Raw genomic sequence first — 18,935 nt, forward strand, 5'->3', positions numbered from 1 at the left:
CTGCTGGACTAATGTGAGATACATTTTTTTTGTTTTGTACAAAATGACAACATGTAACAACAAAATTCCCACTTGTTATTGACATGACAGTAATATTTGAGACCTGCAATATATAAAAGGTGCACTGAGAGACCTTCTGTGACGAATTTGTGCTATTTAAATAAACTTAATTGGAGTACATTTTATTTAGAGAGAATTTTAAACTAAATCAAGAGCTTTTCATGCCATGTTGCTGATAAATTGTTCTATACCCTTTCCTCATACACCCTCTTCTACCCCTCAGCAAACTGCAGCATTGGACCACTTTGAGCGTTTGAAGACCTTAGGCACTGGTTCGTTTGGTCGAGTCATGCTGGTGAAACACAAAGAGTCGGGCCAGCATTTTGCCATGAAAATACTCGACAAACAGAAGGTACTGCACTTTTAGGCATGAAAAGAAATACTACATTAATGTGAGTGCTCGACTTGGGCCCTCCTGCTTGTATTTCTGACATGGTGATGATGATGTCTCTTTTGTAGAAATTGCATGAACAGTCAGGCACTTTTCTATTTAAATTTTAAATATAAATTATACAACCTAAAGTTGACTACAGTGGTGATTTATTTTATTTTTTTGAAAACTGTACATTTACATTTATTTAACCTTCTAATCTTACAAATTGTAAGTCATCACCAGTGTAATGTTACAGTTATCTCTAATCTATGACGTCTTCCTAGCTAGTAGAGCCATGGAGACAGGAGAAGTGATTGTGACAGGATCCATTTTTTTCTTTTTTTGTAGCACTATAAGTGCATCTTCGGATGGTGACTCAATCTTAAAATGGCATAAAGATCTCTTGGTTGTAAAAGTTAAAATGTCCTACAGTGCCATGAAGTTGCTCTCCCCTTTATTGTCACTAAAAGAGTTACGAGCTTTAAAACATGTTGATGTTCCAGATAATGTCTGATTTAGATGAGTGTGTTTAAATACTTTGGTTGTACTTAAACATAAGAATAACACATGACTATTGAATCAAATACTGATCTTGTTTTTTTGAACCTGTTTTGCCTGAATATGCATCCTGCCTGATCCTTCTAGGTAGTCAAGCTGAAGCAGATAGAACACACGCTGAACGAGAAACGTATCCTGCAAGCTGTGAGCTTTCCCTTTCTGGTGCGACTGGAGCACTCTTTTAAGGTATGCAGTAAAATGTTCATTTATTTGTCTTCTAAGCATGTTTGTCTAATTTTAATGTGTTTTTCACATCAAATTAAGACTTTGCTCATCTCTCTACAGGACAACAGTAATCTGTATATGATAATGGAGTATGTACCCGGGGGCGAAATGTTCTCACACTTAAGGAGAATCGGTAGATTCAGGTAATTTGAATTTTAAGTTAAGTCAATTTTATTTATTATAGCCTAATATTACAAATCGCAAATGTGCCTCAAGGGGATTTATAATCTGTACAGCAAACAACACTGTCTGTCCTCTGAAGTTTTAGTTAACTCCTCAATATTTCCATGTGCCCCTAGTTGACTGTAAATATTGTGCCTGATCTGTTGTGCAGTGAACCACACGCCCGCTTCTACGCAGCCCAGATTGTACTGACCTTTGAATACCTTCACTCGCTGGATCTCATCTACCGAGATCTTAAGCCGGAGAACCTGCTCATCGACCAGCAAGGTTACATACAGGCAAGGATTTCAGGTCAACAACAATTACGTCTGATTGCTCTATGATCTCTCGCAGTGACTGGTAAATGCTCAGAGCTGTGCTCTTTGTCTGTTCCCCAGGTAACAGATTTTGGATTTGCGAAAAGGGTGAAGGGCCGAACCTGGACGCTTTGCGGGACCCCAGAGTATTTGGCACCAGAGATCATCCTCAGTAAGGTAAAGGAAGGGGACTTCTCAGCTCACTGTGGGACTTCATTTAGGAAAAACATTTCATTGTTGCCAGACATCAACTTTAGGTCTGTGGTACACTTTGCAGCTTAGTGTCTATTGTCAGTACTCAATATTGACACAACTGACTGCCCTTTTATTTCCTTTGTGTTTTCCAGGGTTACAATAAAGCAGTGGACTGGTGGGCTCTGGGAGTGCTGATATATGAGATGGCTGCTGGTTACCCCCCCTTCTTTGCAGACCAGCCTATTCAGATTTACGAGAAGATTGTATCAGGGAAGGTGAGTTTATTTTTCTAAGTAGTTTTATTGTCCCAACACAACACACACAATCACTATCAATGCGTGATGACGATAACTCAGTTTCAACAATTCACTACCACATCGGAGCAAACCGTATGAGCCCTGCACCCTAGAGCGTACCCTGCTTTCGCTGCTGCAGAGCGGAGCAGCTTAAGCTCCACCCGCACAAGCAGCTCCACTGTGCCGTTCCCTGACGATTCTGATTCTCTAATATATTTATTACTTTTGAACGTGTCGCGTGTCCAAGTTGCACCAAACCTGATACTACATTCCCCTGGGTTCGCAGCAACACACCCACCACATTTGAAGTCAATTGGATGAACGGTTCCTGACATAATCCAAATACAGACAGACACAGAGATTCCTTCCTTTATTAGAGAGGTGCTTTTTCTCCTCGGGTGTGAAAACAGTTTAACACTGATTATATTGTCTCATTACATCAATCTTAATTATATAAAGAGGATTTTGGTGGCTTTGTGAAATATTTCCAGCTAAAAGGTAAAAAGTTAGAGGGGTAGTTGGAACTTTTGCTTTCTGTATTGAGTGGATTCTTCCTAAGAAACAGCAGTTTTTTTCGTTGTTGCAAATAACATTCTCAAATGCCTTTAAACCTTTAAATGACGCCATCTATAGACTAGTAATGTGTCTAATTGACTGACCTTAATTTGCCTCTTACCCATGGCATCATTGCATCACCACTATAGAGGGAAAAACTAATGTACCGCTCTTCACTCATCCACTCCTCTGCCTCTTTGGTGAAATTGTACGTGCATTTTATTTCTCCTAATAAAACATAAATATGCATCACTTTTTCTTAACAAATCCTGTGCTTAACATTGTTTAGCTTTTCCTGACATTGTTATAAAAGTAGGAATACACAACTTTGTGCAATAAGGTTCTGTTTCAGATGAAGTTGTTAATTTTAATGTTGGTTCAAATGCTGGCATTTCATTCATAATGCATTAGTTTCAGGTGAAGTTTAATAAATTTGAATTAGAATCTTTTTATTGACAAATTACCTGTTTGTCTTGGGGGGTTAATGGCATAGAAATAACTGCTGACTTATAGCATGTGCCCTGGTCATCTCACAGCACATGTACAACAGCATATAGTCACAGATTGCCAGTTTATTATGTATTAGGCACACACACCAATGTCATTCAAATAGTTCATTGTAGCAGGTCATTCATCATATGGCTACAGGGAGTGGTATATAGTGTTTTCCGTCATCGGTCGTCAACAAGTGCTCTCAGTGACTTTTAACATGGCATCATAGGAAATGTTAGGTTGGCATTTGCCTAATGAAGGTTTTAGTTCATGGTTTTAACTCAAAGGTGTGAGAAAACCAAAACCTTCCTGTGGTAAGTGATCCTGTGGACAAAAAATTAATTGTGCACCAGAGTGGTTACAGGAAGTTGAATTGTGCAAAAAGGCAGATGTGGCACAGCCAGGCAAAGCACATCCAAATTCAACATTAGTGGGCGCAAAGTCATTTTAGACTGTACCTCTCATAGGCTTAATGTACAGCTGTAATTAAGAGTCTTGCCGTCTATTTCAAAACCATAGCATGAGGTATAACACATTGGGTTTGAGAACACACACTGACACTGCTTTTACTGTTTGCAGGTTCGCTTTCCCTCCCACTTCAGCTCGGACCTGAAGGACCTGTTGAGAAATTTGCTGCAGGTGGACCTGACCAAGCGCTTTGGCAACCTCAGGAATGGAGTCAATGATATCAAGGGCCACAAGTGGTTTGCCACCACTGATTGGATTGCCATCTACCAGAGGAAGGTGAGAGGCCCGCCTTCATATAATCTCAATGTGCGCAAATAGAGCCCACATCCCTATTAGAAATTGAAAGGGCAGAAGGAAAGAAACAAAAGAAAATTTCTGTAATGGGACTTTGGTCAGTGGAAGTGTCTTTAGTCTATATCTGCAGTTACGGGTAATTTCACACCATCTGCACTTCCTCTACACATACATTGGAGGCTAATGGAAAAAGGTCGAAAACACATAAAACATGTGTTTTCCCTCCAGTTGTTTGTTAACAAAGCTGGTGGGTTAAGTAGGATTACAGCAGTTGTACGACATTTATTTAAATAAATACATAAATGAATAAATAAGGGGTGGGAATCTCTAGGCACCTCACGATTTGATTACAATTCAGAGGGCTACGATGTGATTATAAAACGATTATCAATGCATCTTTTTTCTATACAGGATTTCTGGTTAATAACCAAGCATTTCAGTTGCACATTAAAATCCAAATGAAACTTCTCATTAGCTTAAAAGAACTAGTTTGCGTCCCTAATTTGCTTTAAGCTCCTTCGTGGTCACCATCCTTTCCTCTACTCCGCTAAGTTTCACCGTCACTCTCTGCTGCTCGCTCTCTCGCTTTTGCTCACCCACACACTCGCTACATACACATTACACGTTGTTCCTTAAAAGATCAAACTTACGCTGTTCTTATAACAGCATCTGTCACTCACATGTCCTTTTTGAAGAATGGGGAGAGGAAGCTAGCCAAGGGTTGGGTGTTACCGTGCTCGCACATTGATATTAATGATCGTGTGTAATTTAATAATTCATTTTAAGTTACTATGTACAACTATAAGTGCATATCAATCTGTTTTTAATTGTCTCTTTATCTCCTGGGGCCTATTCCAATGTCATCTGGTAGTTTATGGTCCTTGCTATAGGTTTGGTGCTCTTTTATAATACTACACTACTACACAGCATCTTTTTGATGATTTGAGGTGTCCTGTGTTTTCCAGGTGGAAGCACCCTTCATTCCTAAGTGCAAAGGCCCTGGTGACACAAGCAACTTTGATGACTACGAGGAAGAAGAAATCAGAGTCTCCTTCACAGAGAAGTGTGGAAAGGAGTTTGCTGAGTTCTAGATTCCAACCACGAGTAGCGGACAGAGAGACAGGGATTTAGAAAAGTAAAAGGGGGTCAGAAGGAAGGAAGCGCTAGGGTGGACTGCTAACTTGCTTATTTGTAATGACGACAACAATGTAACCCCCCCCCCCCCCCCCCTCCCCCCCCCCAATGGAAAGGTAGGCAGAGTGGAGAAAGATCCAACAGAACCAGCAGTGTTGCCTTTTCTGATTGTTTGTCAATGTTACCTATTCATTTTATTTATCCCTCTTGTGTTTGTGGCAGGGGCTCGAGGAGAACAGGCATAGGTTGTGGCTGTCCAGCTGTACTTGTATCTTTCTGATGGTGTAATGACATGTTTTCAGTCTTTGCAGGTTGAGGCATTGTTTTTTTTTGTTTTGTTTTAGTATTTTTGTAAAGGTACTGAATCTGCTAGGCTCCTTTTTGAACGGGTCCTCTAAAAGCTTCTCAAAGAGGGATTGTTGTATCTTGTTACCCTGGTCCACCCCCCCACCCCATATCTCTCCATCCAGAAACTGTCCAAGCAATACCAAGTCCAACAGATGTGCCTATCATAATGCCAACTGGTTGGAAAAGTGTGTCGAAAGCATTGGTGCAGAGCTTTGGCCATGGTGGCATCAGCCCTTGTGCCCGTTTGGTTTAAAGCTTGAAAACTCTCTGCACCTGCCTTTGTCTGCTCAATGTGGCATGGTTATTGGGTAGATGATGCACTCGCTGCTTGCAGCTGAAGCAGTGGTGACTTCTTTGATCAGAGTGAAAAGGATTTATCAAAGTAAACTTCATCTAGGTCTTACTCCCTGAGAAATGGTAAACATGAGCTCTGCATTTAAGTCTGTCTTTCTCTTAGCTGAATTTATTAGAGCATTTTAAGAATCCTATTGGTGATCATTTTGTCCTTTTTTATGTCAATATCTGTGCTTGTGTGTTAGTTAGTGCTCAAGGGTGGGTTTAAAAAGCTGTGATTTAGCAGCAACTAACATTGTGGTCACACTCCTGACTGTTGTTTATTTAATTCATAGTGTGTACACACGAACACACACCATTTTTTCCACTTTGTCTCATAGACGTGAAACTGAATTATGATTTCAGAAATAAACAAATATAAATTCTGCCAAATTGCAAAACTGATAACATTGTAAAGTTTTCTGTATTTAACTCTGATGGTGGTGGATTTTAATACGCAAAAAAAGTAGCAAAATGTGCATGTTATTTTTGTACAATATCAGTTTTAAGGAAAGATTGCAGAGCGTTATTCTTTATTTGTGGTGAGATTGTGGACAACATGCTTAACTATTAAATTGGACTCTTGGCTGCGCTATTTTGAAGATGGAACAAGACCCAGTTACACGTGTCAGAAAGTTCTTCTGGGCTTTGTTCATTATTCAGTTGTAGGGCAACAGTTCGCTGATTGTCACTGAACTTGTGCTTTTCACCTTGGTAATTGTGCCCCCCCCCACCCCCCCACCCCCCAACCAAAGTCCAACCAAATTTATGGGACTGTTGAGATTGGAGTGTTTTTGTTTCCGTTTTCCAGCTTTCTATGTAACAAATTAAACTAAGGAAGCTATCCTAAAGCTGTCCCCTTTTTTCCAAGTTTATTTCTGTGGATGCAAGACAATCGCAGACCAAGTCTGCTGGTTTGTTGACTGAACACATTGTTTTGGTTTGGTGAAGGATATTCATTTTCACCACCCTGCCCTCCATAGGCCCTAGGTGCTAGACTTTGCCCATCTCACTGAAACGCTTCTGTGAATTGTTTGATGTGCATCAATCTCTTTGTCATAAAGTCTTGTAACATGACATTGTTGAGAATGTTTTCTGACTCTTAAATGATTTCACTAGGCTTGAGTAATTATTTTGGCAGTCTCTTTATGTAATTGAGATCAAACGCAGGATACCTTTTTGAATGTCTTGGATTGTCTGATGGAAATGTTTCAATGCTGTTTGGAAACATGATGTGTGTTTTGTATAATACATGTTTCTCTGGTGAGCTTGGTTTTTCTTGCATGTGGTAAAGCAACCCAAAGGCAAGACATCTCCTGGACCTGAGACATGTTTGAGAAATCTTTGTTTCCGCAGCCGACAGTCTCATCGCTGTTTAACCTTTTTTGATTTGTTAGCATCACATTGAACAATGCAGTGGATCACCAACCAACTTGCCCGGCCTTTTGCAAATAGTGAAGCACATGCCGCCCCCTTTGAAATCTCCTATTTGATTTGTGCTAATTATTTGAAACTTTTAAAACACGATGTAATGCTTTGAAGAGAGCATGTGACACATTTGGTCTTTATGTTCTGACATGACTAAATGAGAGGTGGTGGGTAGAAGGCAAAGGCACTTGATCTATTTCAGACACTGAAGCCATCACAATGCTTTTTAAAAAATGTATTTTTGTTTCCCATATAAAACTGTCTTTAATTCTCTTCTATCAGTTAAACAGTATCAACTGCTCTGTGCTAATTTTGAGTTTTTCTCCTGTGTTTGCCTTCTATTTTCATCAAGTTTCCACGCACTCTTCATTCAAACATAACACTTTTTACATCTGAGATGTTTTGCGTTCATATTTTCTAATTGTATTTTCAAAAAAAGCAAAAAAGCAAAAACAGAACATTAATCTTTTCCTCATGACCTGGGTACAGTGATTGTGTAGTCTATTGTACCTTTTGGGAAACAATACTGTATATCCTTGCCTTTGACAGTCTTAACTATCTTACCCTCTGGAGAACTTGACAGATACCCTTAGAACACAATGAGTATGTTAAAAAAATATACATAAAGTAATATTTTGCAAAATGTATCATTCCAATAAACTTTTACTTGTTAAGACTAATATGTCTGGGTTATATGTAAGCTCTCTCTTCGTCCTGCACAGTGTCACACTTAGCTTAGGTATGTCACATTGAAACATTTTTTTTTAATACAATGGGGGTTATTTTATTTTTTTTTATGACCTGCAAATCTCAAGGGAGGTATTCGCATCTTCACGCTACTCTCATGGCTGGATCAGAGGAACGTACTTGTTGGTAGGTGAGAGCAGATGCTGTATTTTCACTATCCTGTCTGTTACTGTGAAGTTTTTAAGAGGCTGGCAGGTGCAATTGAATAATGCAGTGTTGTGTTCATCCTGTCACAGTACGAGATCAATTACCAGCCAGCTTTCAACAACCCTCTCCAAATGGATTCCCATCCTCAGTGCACTCGTTTTTAGGATTGTATCCATCTGCAGAACTTGCATGTGAAGGGCCTAGAGGGCCATCCAGATGGTTGGAAGGTAATTAAAGATAAAGTAAAAGACCTCAATGAATAAAGCCATCTAAAAAAAAAAAAAAAAAAAAAAAAAGAACACTTATAAAGTAAATTATCCAGTTGATAACTGGACAATAATGACACATTACATACATTACATTACATTACATATTTACAAATGCTACAGAGCTAATCAACCCATAGCATCAGAAAACTATGGTTTTCCTACAGAATAACTATATAGTGTTAGACCATGTATTAAAAGTAGGCTACATTTATTTGGAAGACAGCAGGTTCCAATTCTGTGTTTTGTATTTTGGTAGGATTACTTTTTTGTTAACTGGAAAAGGATGATTGTGAATTTTTTTTTAATGAATTCAATAAAGCAGTAGGCTATGCTATTTTTTATTCTATGTAGACTGTTGATTTAATTATGAATCTACTTACTGAAGTAGACAATCTACAATATTGTCTCATTTCTTTCATAGTTTGATCTTAAAGGGCACCTCACGTGGCCCACATTTCCCAGATATGTCTCTGCTTGTTTGAGCTTATGAAGCTAAGTGAAAGTGAACGGACCACATGTGATGTGTCATTTACTTCATCAAAGGCTGAACCTTAATAGTTGTTGGTATCACACTTTCTAGCTCTTGAAATAGAAGGCCACCTTTTTCACCCATCGTACATGGGCACGAGTGCGCGCGCACGTTCCCGTCCAGGACTGCAAATTCCACCTTAAAACCCCTCTCGAGTTAAACTTTTCGCTGCAACTCTGTCGGTCCACCTTAAGCGCACACGCAAACGCAGGAGGCGTACATCGAGGTTTCCGCTTCTCAGTTGGGCTCGGACCGCGGCTCACGAAAAACACCGTGTGTGTAACGTACAAGGTTGACGCACTAAGGTGAGAAAAAAAGGCAAAAGAAAGCGAAGCAACCGAGCAAAAAAAAGATGTCTGAATCCAAGTACCGCGAGTGGATCCTGGACACTATCGACTCGCTGCGGTCGCGAAAAGCCCGGCCGGACTTGGAGAGGATTTGTCGAATGGTCCGGAGGCGACACGGGTCCGAGCCCGACCGAACCTGCGCAGAACTGGACAAACTGATTCAGGAACAAACCGTGCTGAAAGTTAACTACAAGGGCTCTATTTCATACCGAAACGCCGCAAAGGTTCAGCGGAGAAGCAGAAAAAAAGACGATGTAACGTTAACGACGGCTGCGAGAAGGAGCGCGGTGGAAGAAGCCAGTCATTCTGACTTGAGCAACGGGGACAGCGCTTTCGGTCCTGTTGACCAGGACGAGGAGGATTTGGAGGTATGTTGGGGGTGATGCGAGGAGGCACGTTTAACGAGCTCACATCTCATTGTCATATCACATCTTACCAAATTAACAGGTGGAGATAAAAGCAAAGGCACGGGGATAGTGTGTGGTTTGCGCAAAAACACGTATTTTGGTGTGTACATGGGGAGTGGTGAGGGGAGTGATTTTGCAAGTGCACCCAAAACTGCCGCAGACGGGGAGCGGCGGTTGGACCTCGCTCGAGCGCTACAGAGGTGGAGACGAGAAAAAAAAAAAACAGCCGAAGGTGCGCGTGTTGTCAGAGTATGGCAAATTTTACACGGCGCCGGTTTAAAAGCACTTTAACCGGGCGGTGTAGACGCACAAACAAAAGACAGGAAAAGTTGCACCGTCCTGTCCGTCCGCCACAACCCGAGCCACCATTATCAGCAGCAGAAAGCGCTTTTCAAGCCCCAAACTCGGCGTTGAGCGAAGGGGAGGGGGGGGCTCTGCCAAGCTAGCAAGAGTGCGTAGACGTAGCCAGGAAGTTGAACAAATTTGCTTTCAAAATAATAGCGCTAAAATACGCGCTCGACAGTGAGGTTTTTATTTTGAAAAGCCGGGGCTGGAAATTCACGCTTTCATTATCACTGACTTTTAAATGTGGGAGTGGGTGAAGGGGAAAAAAAGTCTGAAACACCGCGGATGTAGGAGCCTGATGGGAGACGTTGGGACATTGTTGGGTTGTTGATTGTTTCTTTCTTAGAAAAACGAGGACAACCGTCTCAGGCAAAAAAACAAATGTCGCTAGAGCCACGTCCAGACCGCATGTTTTGTCTGCCCATGACGAGATTTCTCCCTTTCCGTCTGCACTTTAAGCTATGCCCATCACTATGTTTTGTCCCGTATAACAGCAGCCTAATCGAATATTATCGGTGCCAAAGTACTCATAATAAAGATATATTCAGTTAATGTATGCAAACTGCGCCTATTTTTCGTGTGATGGACGATTGCCGACGCAGTGCATAAAGTCGAACCCCTAGATCCATTGTCGGACACGCTGCCAAGCCCGGTGTCGGCTGCTGTTATGGCCTCTCTTGTCCTGTACAGCAATGGCATCACTTATCTGTGTCTGGTAACTATTTGTTGACAGTATTATAGACGAGCCACATCTCTGCACTTTAAGGATATATGTAGGAGCCGGTAACACTGTGAGACCTGAACTAACGTAAAGCGACAGCAAACTGTTCGTCCGCCGCTAGCTGGCGGACGCCTATCCGATTTGGGTTAAGCTGAGATCAAATTGACTCTGAAAGGCGTGTGTGTTGCTACAAAAACGAATACGTTTGGTGACTTTGAACGTAACGCTTCCCGGTGCTTGTTTTCCAGGTTTTACCTGAATACGGGTGTCAAATGGAGACAGTGACGTGTCCGGTAACGGAGTCATTTGCGTTACTCTTTCTGTTCGCTCGCTTCTACTGTACATCGTTGACCCGGTGCAAAGTCAAAGTAGGCTGGTGATCGAGGCGGCTGGTGCTCGCTCTGATCGGGCTGCTGCGTTGATCTGTCCGTCGAGTTAAAGCTCGTTTTTCTTTTATCTCTGGTCTGCTTTGCCGTGTCTCGGCCCCGGGACGCGCTCCGTTAAATACCTCAGACACAATGGCGAGGTCTTTACCGCGGCTCCCAACTCCATGCGCACTTTGAAGGAAATTTGAGGAATAACCAAAAACGCCTCCCACCGGCCCTTTCTATGCTCCCGTGTGTTGGAGTTATCAATCAATAAGGCCTCTAAAGACCGGCACGCACCGAGCACATCGGCTGTTTTATGTGAGCCGAGATGAAAATCATGCTGGATTGAGACCCTCGGGGGTGTTTTTGTGACCGTGTCTCGGTGAAAGTTATGTGAAATGCAGTGCGATGGGTGAATACCATACAAGCGGCTCTCTTCACAGGAGCGGGGCGGGCTTTAGTGCGCTCTTGTGCTCGACTGCTGGGTCTTGGACACGCAGTCGCACACGATCAAATGTTTTACTCAAGGCGCCGTCGACAAAAACCAATGAGTGCGTATGTTAAAACTATTTATGCAATCAGATAACACTGGATTCAAGTGTTTAACAGCGCGGAAACACGTTTGTGGTGGAAGGGCTCACAGTCTGTCTGCGGAGTGAGCACTGCGCCGCGGAATGGGACGAAGGCATCCAAAGGCAATAATTTACCACCACAGCGGTCAAATTGCGACATCTCTATGAGCGTGTTTTCATGTGACATGCTCGGCATACAATTAGTCGGCTACTCAATCATGAAAGCAATCCCTTGTAATCTTGCAGGGTTTACCAGCTTTTTAAATTGTTGTCTAAATAATGAACTTAATTGTTGATAGTGGCCTTTCTTCCACTGAATTAAATGTTTCTTATCCACTCAAGCTTTTTGTCCCCATTGATCTAGGCAAATATGAGTGCATACTTGATGTATGTTTAATCTTACACCCACCATAGATTTTAAATGTACAGCATGCACTATGTGATGCTTGTGTTTTGCAGGCTGACACCTCTATGGCAATGGACACGGACAGTAATCCAGATGAAGAGGGGGCTGATGAGAGCAGGGATGGGCAGGACAGGCCGTCTCCTGGGCGCACATATGAAGATGGGGCCGCGCACTGTGCCTCTGTGCGAGCTGTCTCTGCACCCTGCTCTCCCTCTGGCACTCGGCCTGGCCCCGGCTGTGGCCCTGGCTCGGGTCTGGACTGTGTCTCTTTCCAGAAGGCTGGTGAGAGGCCCAGCTCCTTGCCCCCCTCCAGCCCCAGGGCCCTCGCACACAATGACTGGGCCTATCATTCTGCTGTCTGCCCAGCAGAGCGCCAGCACCCAGGAATGCAGAGAGACAAAGGTATTCACGCTGCTAGACACAGTCTAATATGCACAGCCGGCATTATGGGGCACTCGAATATTGTTTCATGTGCAAGCTTTATTCTTGGTTTTGCATTGGAAGTTAAATAGGAATTGGAGCTGGATAGGTGACATGGTTGCTGACAGCAGAAATGCCTTAGTTAAAGTGGTGGTATTATGCTCATTTTCAAGTTCAAAATCCTATTTAGAGGTTGTACCAGAACAGGTTTACATGGTTTAATTTCTGTGTTGAAGGCTTCGTTTTAGCTATGGAGTGATACATCTTGTCTCTAAATGATCTTTGGTGGGAGTTGCACATGCCAGTTCCTAGTTAAGGACTACTAGCCAATCAGAAGCAAGAGAATGGTGGGTCAGTGAGAAGCTGGTAAACAGCTTCGATTCAGCTATAGGCTACATGTTGCCGACCAGCTTGGCAATATGGACTGGAGCAAGAGTTTCAGAGTAGTGAGTTATTAATCTGTAACAAGTGTATCTTTTATCCATAAAGATTTAACTAAGCTCTGTCTCTACATCACAGTAACAACTTTATGTCCATTGACTGGAGGGTAGCTAGTGTTTGGAAGGGAGAGTAGGTGTGTGCTGCAGCTCAGTGTTTTTCCACTGGTCTTTTTGAGGGCGTGTCGGAGTAGCAGCGTTGGCCAGCATTATATGAGGCGCATTTAGCGTTCATCCCTGTGATGTCACAGGGATGAAAGGGAAAGGGGTGGACTACAAACTGTTTTCAAGCAGTTCAGAGCAGAGTTTTCTGTGGGAGATAGGAACTCCCTTTGGGCTGGACTTTGGGCTTTTTCACTTTGCAAACCTATTACATGCACAAAAAAGGTATATAACTCAATAAAGGAGAGGGAAAAAGCCAAAAAGCATAATACCACCTCTTTAATGTAAGCTAGACACAGTTACAGACAAAGGCTTAGCGAGGTCTTCGTGTCATCCATCCATCTTGTTTGTACCAGTTATTAACTAAATAACTTTCAGCTGCATTGGTTTCAATTTGGTTTGAGTATAATGTCAGGTGTGACAGTATGGATCAAATCAGCATGTAATGTAAATGGTTCACTCTGTGTTAGCAGCAGCCACAAAGTCAGCAATCCACTCTGCAACTACCAGCCCCGGTGCTTTAAAGAATAACGTGAAGAAAGAAGATGGAGCCAAGGCGCAGGATAATGGCCTTTCGTTTGACCAGTTGGTACCAGACTATGCAGCAGGGCTGGTAATTGGCATGTAATCATTTCATGTCAAACACCACCATCTATATGTCTCATACTACTTTGATGTCTCTGACTCACACCTGACATTTTCATGTTTCAGTTGTTTTGTGCTGTTTTGTTTGGCCAACAGGATGAGACCAAGAATGTATCTGATGGAAGACCACAGACACTGTCTTTGCCATCTGACAACTGTGAGTAACACAGTGTTTCATAATTTTTGTATTTAAAGCTGCTGCGTAGCCTGCACCTGTTTTGCAGAAAATTAATGCATCACTAGACTACTCTCTCATTTTGGATAATAGTTACTAAAAAGACACATACATGTTAACAAGGTCTTGTTCATATTTTATGATATGCATGTCTTTGCAAGCAAGACAACATTGTTTTCTGTTTTTGATTTTCTTGATGAAAATTTAGTTGGGGTAATGTTCCCTTCCACCACTTCAGAGTCACAGGGTTTATTTCCTGGTTGAGGTTTCTCTAGCTTGACCATAATTTGTTTTTTTTGTGAGTTTGTTTCTTTGTTGAAACTCTGAAATGTGACTTTCTTGCTTTTTAATGCAAGAGAAGTGATTGTAGATTTTCCCTCCTTCGTGAGACATTGCCAAAAGACCTCCAAGCAAATAACTAATGTGGCATTACGAAAATAAATTATACTAAAATGTTTTTACCACAACTACCATGCCACTGTATACTGTAGTCGTGCTGGGCCTGGATATAGTTTGGATAAAAGGGGCAGTGCCCATCTTTAAAGGGGGGCTTTGTCCCTGTCATGTGTCACATGCATGAAGACATTCCTGCCAGCATCCTGTGAAAGTGGCCTGGTACTGTATAATAAGGGTGCTGTATCAACACTCGTTTACTGTGCCCTCACTGTACTGAACCATGAACAAACTCTAATGGAAAAACATACTGTACCGTGACAGCAGAGAGCTCAGTGTGGCATACAACTACCATGGAAAAAGCATCACTTTCATTTCATCACAGCTCTGCTGCTTTGTTCAGCTTCATACAACTGAATGTCAAGGATATGAAGCTGCACATTTAGACCTCCAGAAAATGTATTGTTAACTACACTTTTATTGATTTTTATTTTTGCACATCAATGCAGAATTGGAAAAAGTTTGAGCCATGGTTCTCATATGAACTCTTCTCTTTGCTCCCATAGTCATGAGTCATGAACTGAGCTCCACTTTAATTGCCCATTTCATGCATAATACCACAGTTGGAATATCTCAGTTCAGTTTTCAGTCATAAATTATTTGAGGCCAAAAAGTAGACATTCTGTTAGCCGTTCGTTGCATATTTCATGTTGATATGGCAAGAAATAAGAGGCATGATGGCTTTTGATGTGAAATTAACAAGTGCAGATTATTTTGATTCCAAGAAAATGTTGATGTTTTTGGCAGTGTTGTGTTCTTGCTTTTTAGGACAAGGAAGAATACTGAGGTGTTTCTCTTACATTTTGTCAAACAGTTGCTTTAATAGAAACCAGTGAAATCAACTCTGCAATGTGTTTTAATGATCAGTGAAGAAATTGTTGCAGACAACATCCAGTCAAGATTTCTCTCAGAGCATGTCATGATATCTATTAAATCAATGTTTCATTGTAGAAAGATTTGTAGAACATTTGTAATAATTTTATTTCCATTGTTCACAGGTACATTGAAGAATAAGATAGATATATCCTCCTTCACTGCAGCTGAAGATAGTCTTCTGAATGGTGGTAAAGATGATGAAATGTGAGTATCCTGTCATTATATTCTCCACTAGAAATGCATTTTCAAATTCCTAAGATGATGCCCCTCTCACAATGTTTGAATACACTGCTCTTGACTTGTATGTAATCCACATGTTTCTGAGGTACAAACGCATGTTTTAAACAACAACTAACCGCACAAAAGGTCACTTAGAGGCTTGAAAAGACAACAACAAAGTGAGACATTACCTGCTGAAGAAGAGGGGGTCTATGTCTCTGACTCTTTTTCACCTGATCTTCCTCCAGCTCTGTGAAGAAGGAGAAGATGAGCCAGAACTTGTTGCAGTGGACTGTGGCGGACGTGGCCAGCTACTTCTCAGCTGCAGGCTTTCCAGAGCAGGCTGCGGCGTTTCGTACACAGGTCAGTGCACCACCACAAAACTGCCACAGAGGGCGCTACATGTACACTGAAAACCACACAGTGCATTTGAAGAGAGTTAATATAAAGTGTGTTGCACGGTCCAAAACAGTGCATAGTGTGACCAGTATCAATTAATTTGTGTACATGAAGCTGCGTGGTTAAAAGCTTCCAGAAAAGAAAACTGGCTGTCTTGAGGTGACTAGGAAAAATCCCAAACTTCTCTCTTGAAATACAAAGTTACTACACAGTGTGATCTGGTGGCCATTTAGAAATTACATAACATTAGTTACATTAAAAGATATAAGGCATTCAGAACATCCCTTCAGAGATTTATGAGTGACACTAACTGAGCAAAATATCTTCTCTCTCCTCAACAGGAAATTGATGGGAAGTCCCTTCTCCTTATGCAGCGCAGTGACGTGTTGACTGGTTTGTCTATTCGACTGGGCCCGGCCCTCAAAATCTACGAGCGCCACGTAAAGGTGCTGCAGAGGACCCACTTCCTTGAATACGAAGACCTCTGAAGTGGCGATTCACATGACAGACAGACAATGCTGCATTGACCCAAACATGCATGCAGTGCCCTCTCCCTCCTGGATTCTGCCACCCACCTTCATATACAGAATATGTTAAGGGTGAGTGGGGGTGGGGGGAGGCTGCGGTGGAATTCTTTCACTGTGAGAATGACCAGAAACTGAAAGACAGTCATCCTACCTCTCATTATGGTCTTTGGTTTTCAAATGGTTTTCATTTCACCCATGTGGCCCTTCGCTTGCATTGTCAAGGGAACAGACTGCTACGTTCAGAGTACATTTTAAAGTGTGGGAGTAATGACCTTTCTGCAAGAGTAAAAGATAGGTAATGCAGCCATTGAAGGGGATGGAGCGATGCACGAAGTGGACCACCTATGTGTCATAGTGCTGTGAGCAAAGTGTTTTGGGTCCACAAGAAAATGTTAGCTCACTGTGGCTGTAAAATGTCTCCCTGCATCCTTGCTGTATCTATTACAGTACCTTCTGTTAGTCCAGAAACCATTAGTGAGACACGTGGCTAAACACAGTATGATGAGTTGAATTAAATGTCATGGAAGTGCTGGGGAAGTCTACATATGTGCATCAAATGTCACCAGAGTCTGATTCCTGACTTGTCATGCCACCAATAGCTGCTGCTGATGGATTATGGCTTCAGTGTCTCTGTAACCAATAATGACAGCCTACTACCTGCTTGCAAGGCACTATATTGGTTTTTTTTTTAAATTTAGATCTGACTGTGGTCCAACTTAATACAGTTGCATTTTGGGGAACAATTGCAGATAGATGTGACCAGGAAATTTGCAGCCTAATGGAATTAGATTTCATACATAAGGATAAAGTAATAAATGTGGAGAAATGTTATTGTAATACTAAATATATTATATTGTTTTAAATCTAATACAGCTGCTCAGTGCCTGTTTACAGAGCAGATCTCTTGATCAAATGCAATATTTTGTGTTATCATCTGTTTATAATGTGTCCAGTGTCTAAGTCAGCCTCTTGAATTGTGACATTCCATATGATGTAGTCTACGTCTCAAATGTATATCCTCCCCCCCTTTTATCTGTAACATTAACTCTTATTCCAGAGTCCCAAATAAAGATTGTGTTTCTTTGTTCAGCCACTTGTTTTGTGATAGTTCATTACACTGGTTTTATCAATCATTTGCCTGAAAACAATTGTTTGAATGGTTCAGCGTCCCCCTGCAAGGGTGTGAGGACAAGTCAAATATCAAATATTGTAAACAAACTTTCCACTTCAGATAAAATCCCTGCTCAACACTGTAACAAAAATTACAGCAGGACATTTAAAAAATAAAATCAGTTCCTCATTTAATCTGAAGGTTCAGTGGATGCAGCGATGCACATTCGGTGAAAATGGAATAGAAGAGAATATATTCCTTGTCCACCATGAGTTTCAGTCCGTGTATCTGCACGACTCTTCAGATTAGTACAAAAGAATAGCGTGGGAAAATATCTGCACAACGCTGACAATGCACAGAAAGTTTATAGTAGATACATAATACACTGACGAGGTTTGATGACTGAAACTTGGTCTTTTTGCTTTCGCTTCAATTGAACACTTTGCACTATATCATCATCATGTGTAAGCAAGAAGTACATTTTTTTAGGACGTGTCTGTGCATGCTGTTAGCAGTGTTTTTCTATCGATTATTTTTCCTACACCAGAAATACACTAGACCCATGTACAGACAAAAAGAAAAGATTTTCCCTCACCCATGGCGGGAAAACAGCATACAATTTCTAATCCAGATAGCACTAACTCTACCAAAGTGTAAAGGTCATTTGGATCAGTCTGATTAGTAGAATACTGCATGAGGCCACACACTTGTCAGCTCCAGGCTGCACACTAGTTTGACAATGCAGATTAGCCTCTTGGTTTCCCAGCTCTGTGGGAAACTTCACTTGCCAAAGCTATGAACATAATGTGATTTGTTAAAAATCAAACAGCACTCTCAATCAAACATGTAACAACTTACCAAAGTCGCAAAACAATGTTTCATCCTCTTGCTTCTTCAAGATCACATACAACATTAAATTAAGACTTTGCTGCATTTAACTCTGAAGGCGTATTTTGTTGTTGCCTAAAATAGTCCTGTATTCACCAGTCCAACACTAACTGTAACCGCCACTCCTCATTATGGAGTGACATGTAAGAAAATGTCACACGGAGTCCATATGACCAAAATCCATCTGGAATATTAACCTCAGCATACACTTTCTGACATCCAGTGGATGGAGAAGCTGCTTCAGAAGGATCTCCATCAGTAATGAGGTGGATCTGTGTCGCAACTGCTGTTTTCTCTGCCAAGCTTCTACAGGATGAAGGGGAGTATGGAGGAGCGCAGGGTCGGATAATCTCTGAACTCCTTTAAGTAGCCGCGGTGTTTTCCTTTAGCCCAGACAGTCATCTGGATGAAGGCCACAAGAGTGAAGAAAGCCACAGGAACACACTGGGTCATCACTGTGAAGCCCATCCAGGAGCCCAGCTGTGAGCAAGACGATTGCGCGCACACACACACACACACACACACAC

At 41.7% G+C, this 18,935-nt stretch overlaps 2 protein-coding genes across 5 annotated transcripts in view; both read left to right on the top strand.

Annotated features, from left to right (window-relative positions):
* Positions 1-7,918, top strand: part of LOC123958086 (cAMP-dependent protein kinase catalytic subunit alpha) — a 17,748-nt gene extending 9,830 nt beyond the window's left edge. For 2 of the 3 annotated variants that reach the window (XM_046031306.1, XM_046031296.1), the window contains exons 4-10: positions 1,079-1,177; positions 1,277-1,359; positions 1,551-1,677; positions 1,777-1,872; positions 2,043-2,165; positions 3,813-3,977; positions 4,961-7,918. In XM_046031306.1, coding sequence (XP_045887262.1) covers positions 1,079-1,177; positions 1,277-1,359; positions 1,551-1,677; positions 1,777-1,872; positions 2,043-2,165; positions 3,813-3,977; positions 4,961-5,086 — 819 coding nt within the window. In that variant the 3' untranslated portion in view covers positions 5,087-7,918. Of the gene's footprint in view, positions 1-211; positions 413-1,078; positions 1,178-1,276; positions 1,360-1,550; positions 1,678-1,776; positions 1,873-2,042; positions 2,166-3,812; positions 3,978-4,960 lie in introns of those variants that run through there. The other variant, XM_046031287.1, reaches the window with a different exon arrangement.
* A 1,104-nt stretch (positions 7,919-9,022) lies between these two features.
* On the top strand, positions 9,023-17,498 carry samd1a (sterile alpha motif domain containing 1a). Of its 2 annotated transcripts, none has more exons than XM_046041107.1 (7): positions 9,023-9,645; positions 12,150-12,498; positions 13,586-13,728; positions 13,857-13,917; positions 15,387-15,468; positions 15,732-15,846; positions 16,224-17,498. In XM_046041107.1, the coding sequence occupies exons 1-7, from the start codon at positions 9,283-9,285 to the stop codon at positions 16,368-16,370; spliced, it is 1,260 nt and encodes a 419-aa protein (XP_045897063.1). In that variant the 5' UTR covers positions 9,023-9,282; the 3' UTR covers positions 16,371-17,498. The 2 variants fall into 2 exon arrangements, with proteins under 2 accessions (XP_045897063.1, XP_045897070.1); XM_046041114.1 differs by having other exon boundaries at positions 9,027-9,645; positions 13,589-13,728.
* The last annotated feature ends 1,437 nt before the right edge of the window (positions 17,499-18,935 follow it).

This window comes from Micropterus dolomieu, linkage group LG02 (genome assembly GCF_021292245.1).
Source record: "Micropterus dolomieu isolate WLL.071019.BEF.003 ecotype Adirondacks linkage group LG02, ASM2129224v1, whole genome shotgun sequence".
Lineage (NCBI taxonomy): Eukaryota > Metazoa > Chordata > Actinopteri > Centrarchiformes > Centrarchidae > Micropterus > Micropterus dolomieu.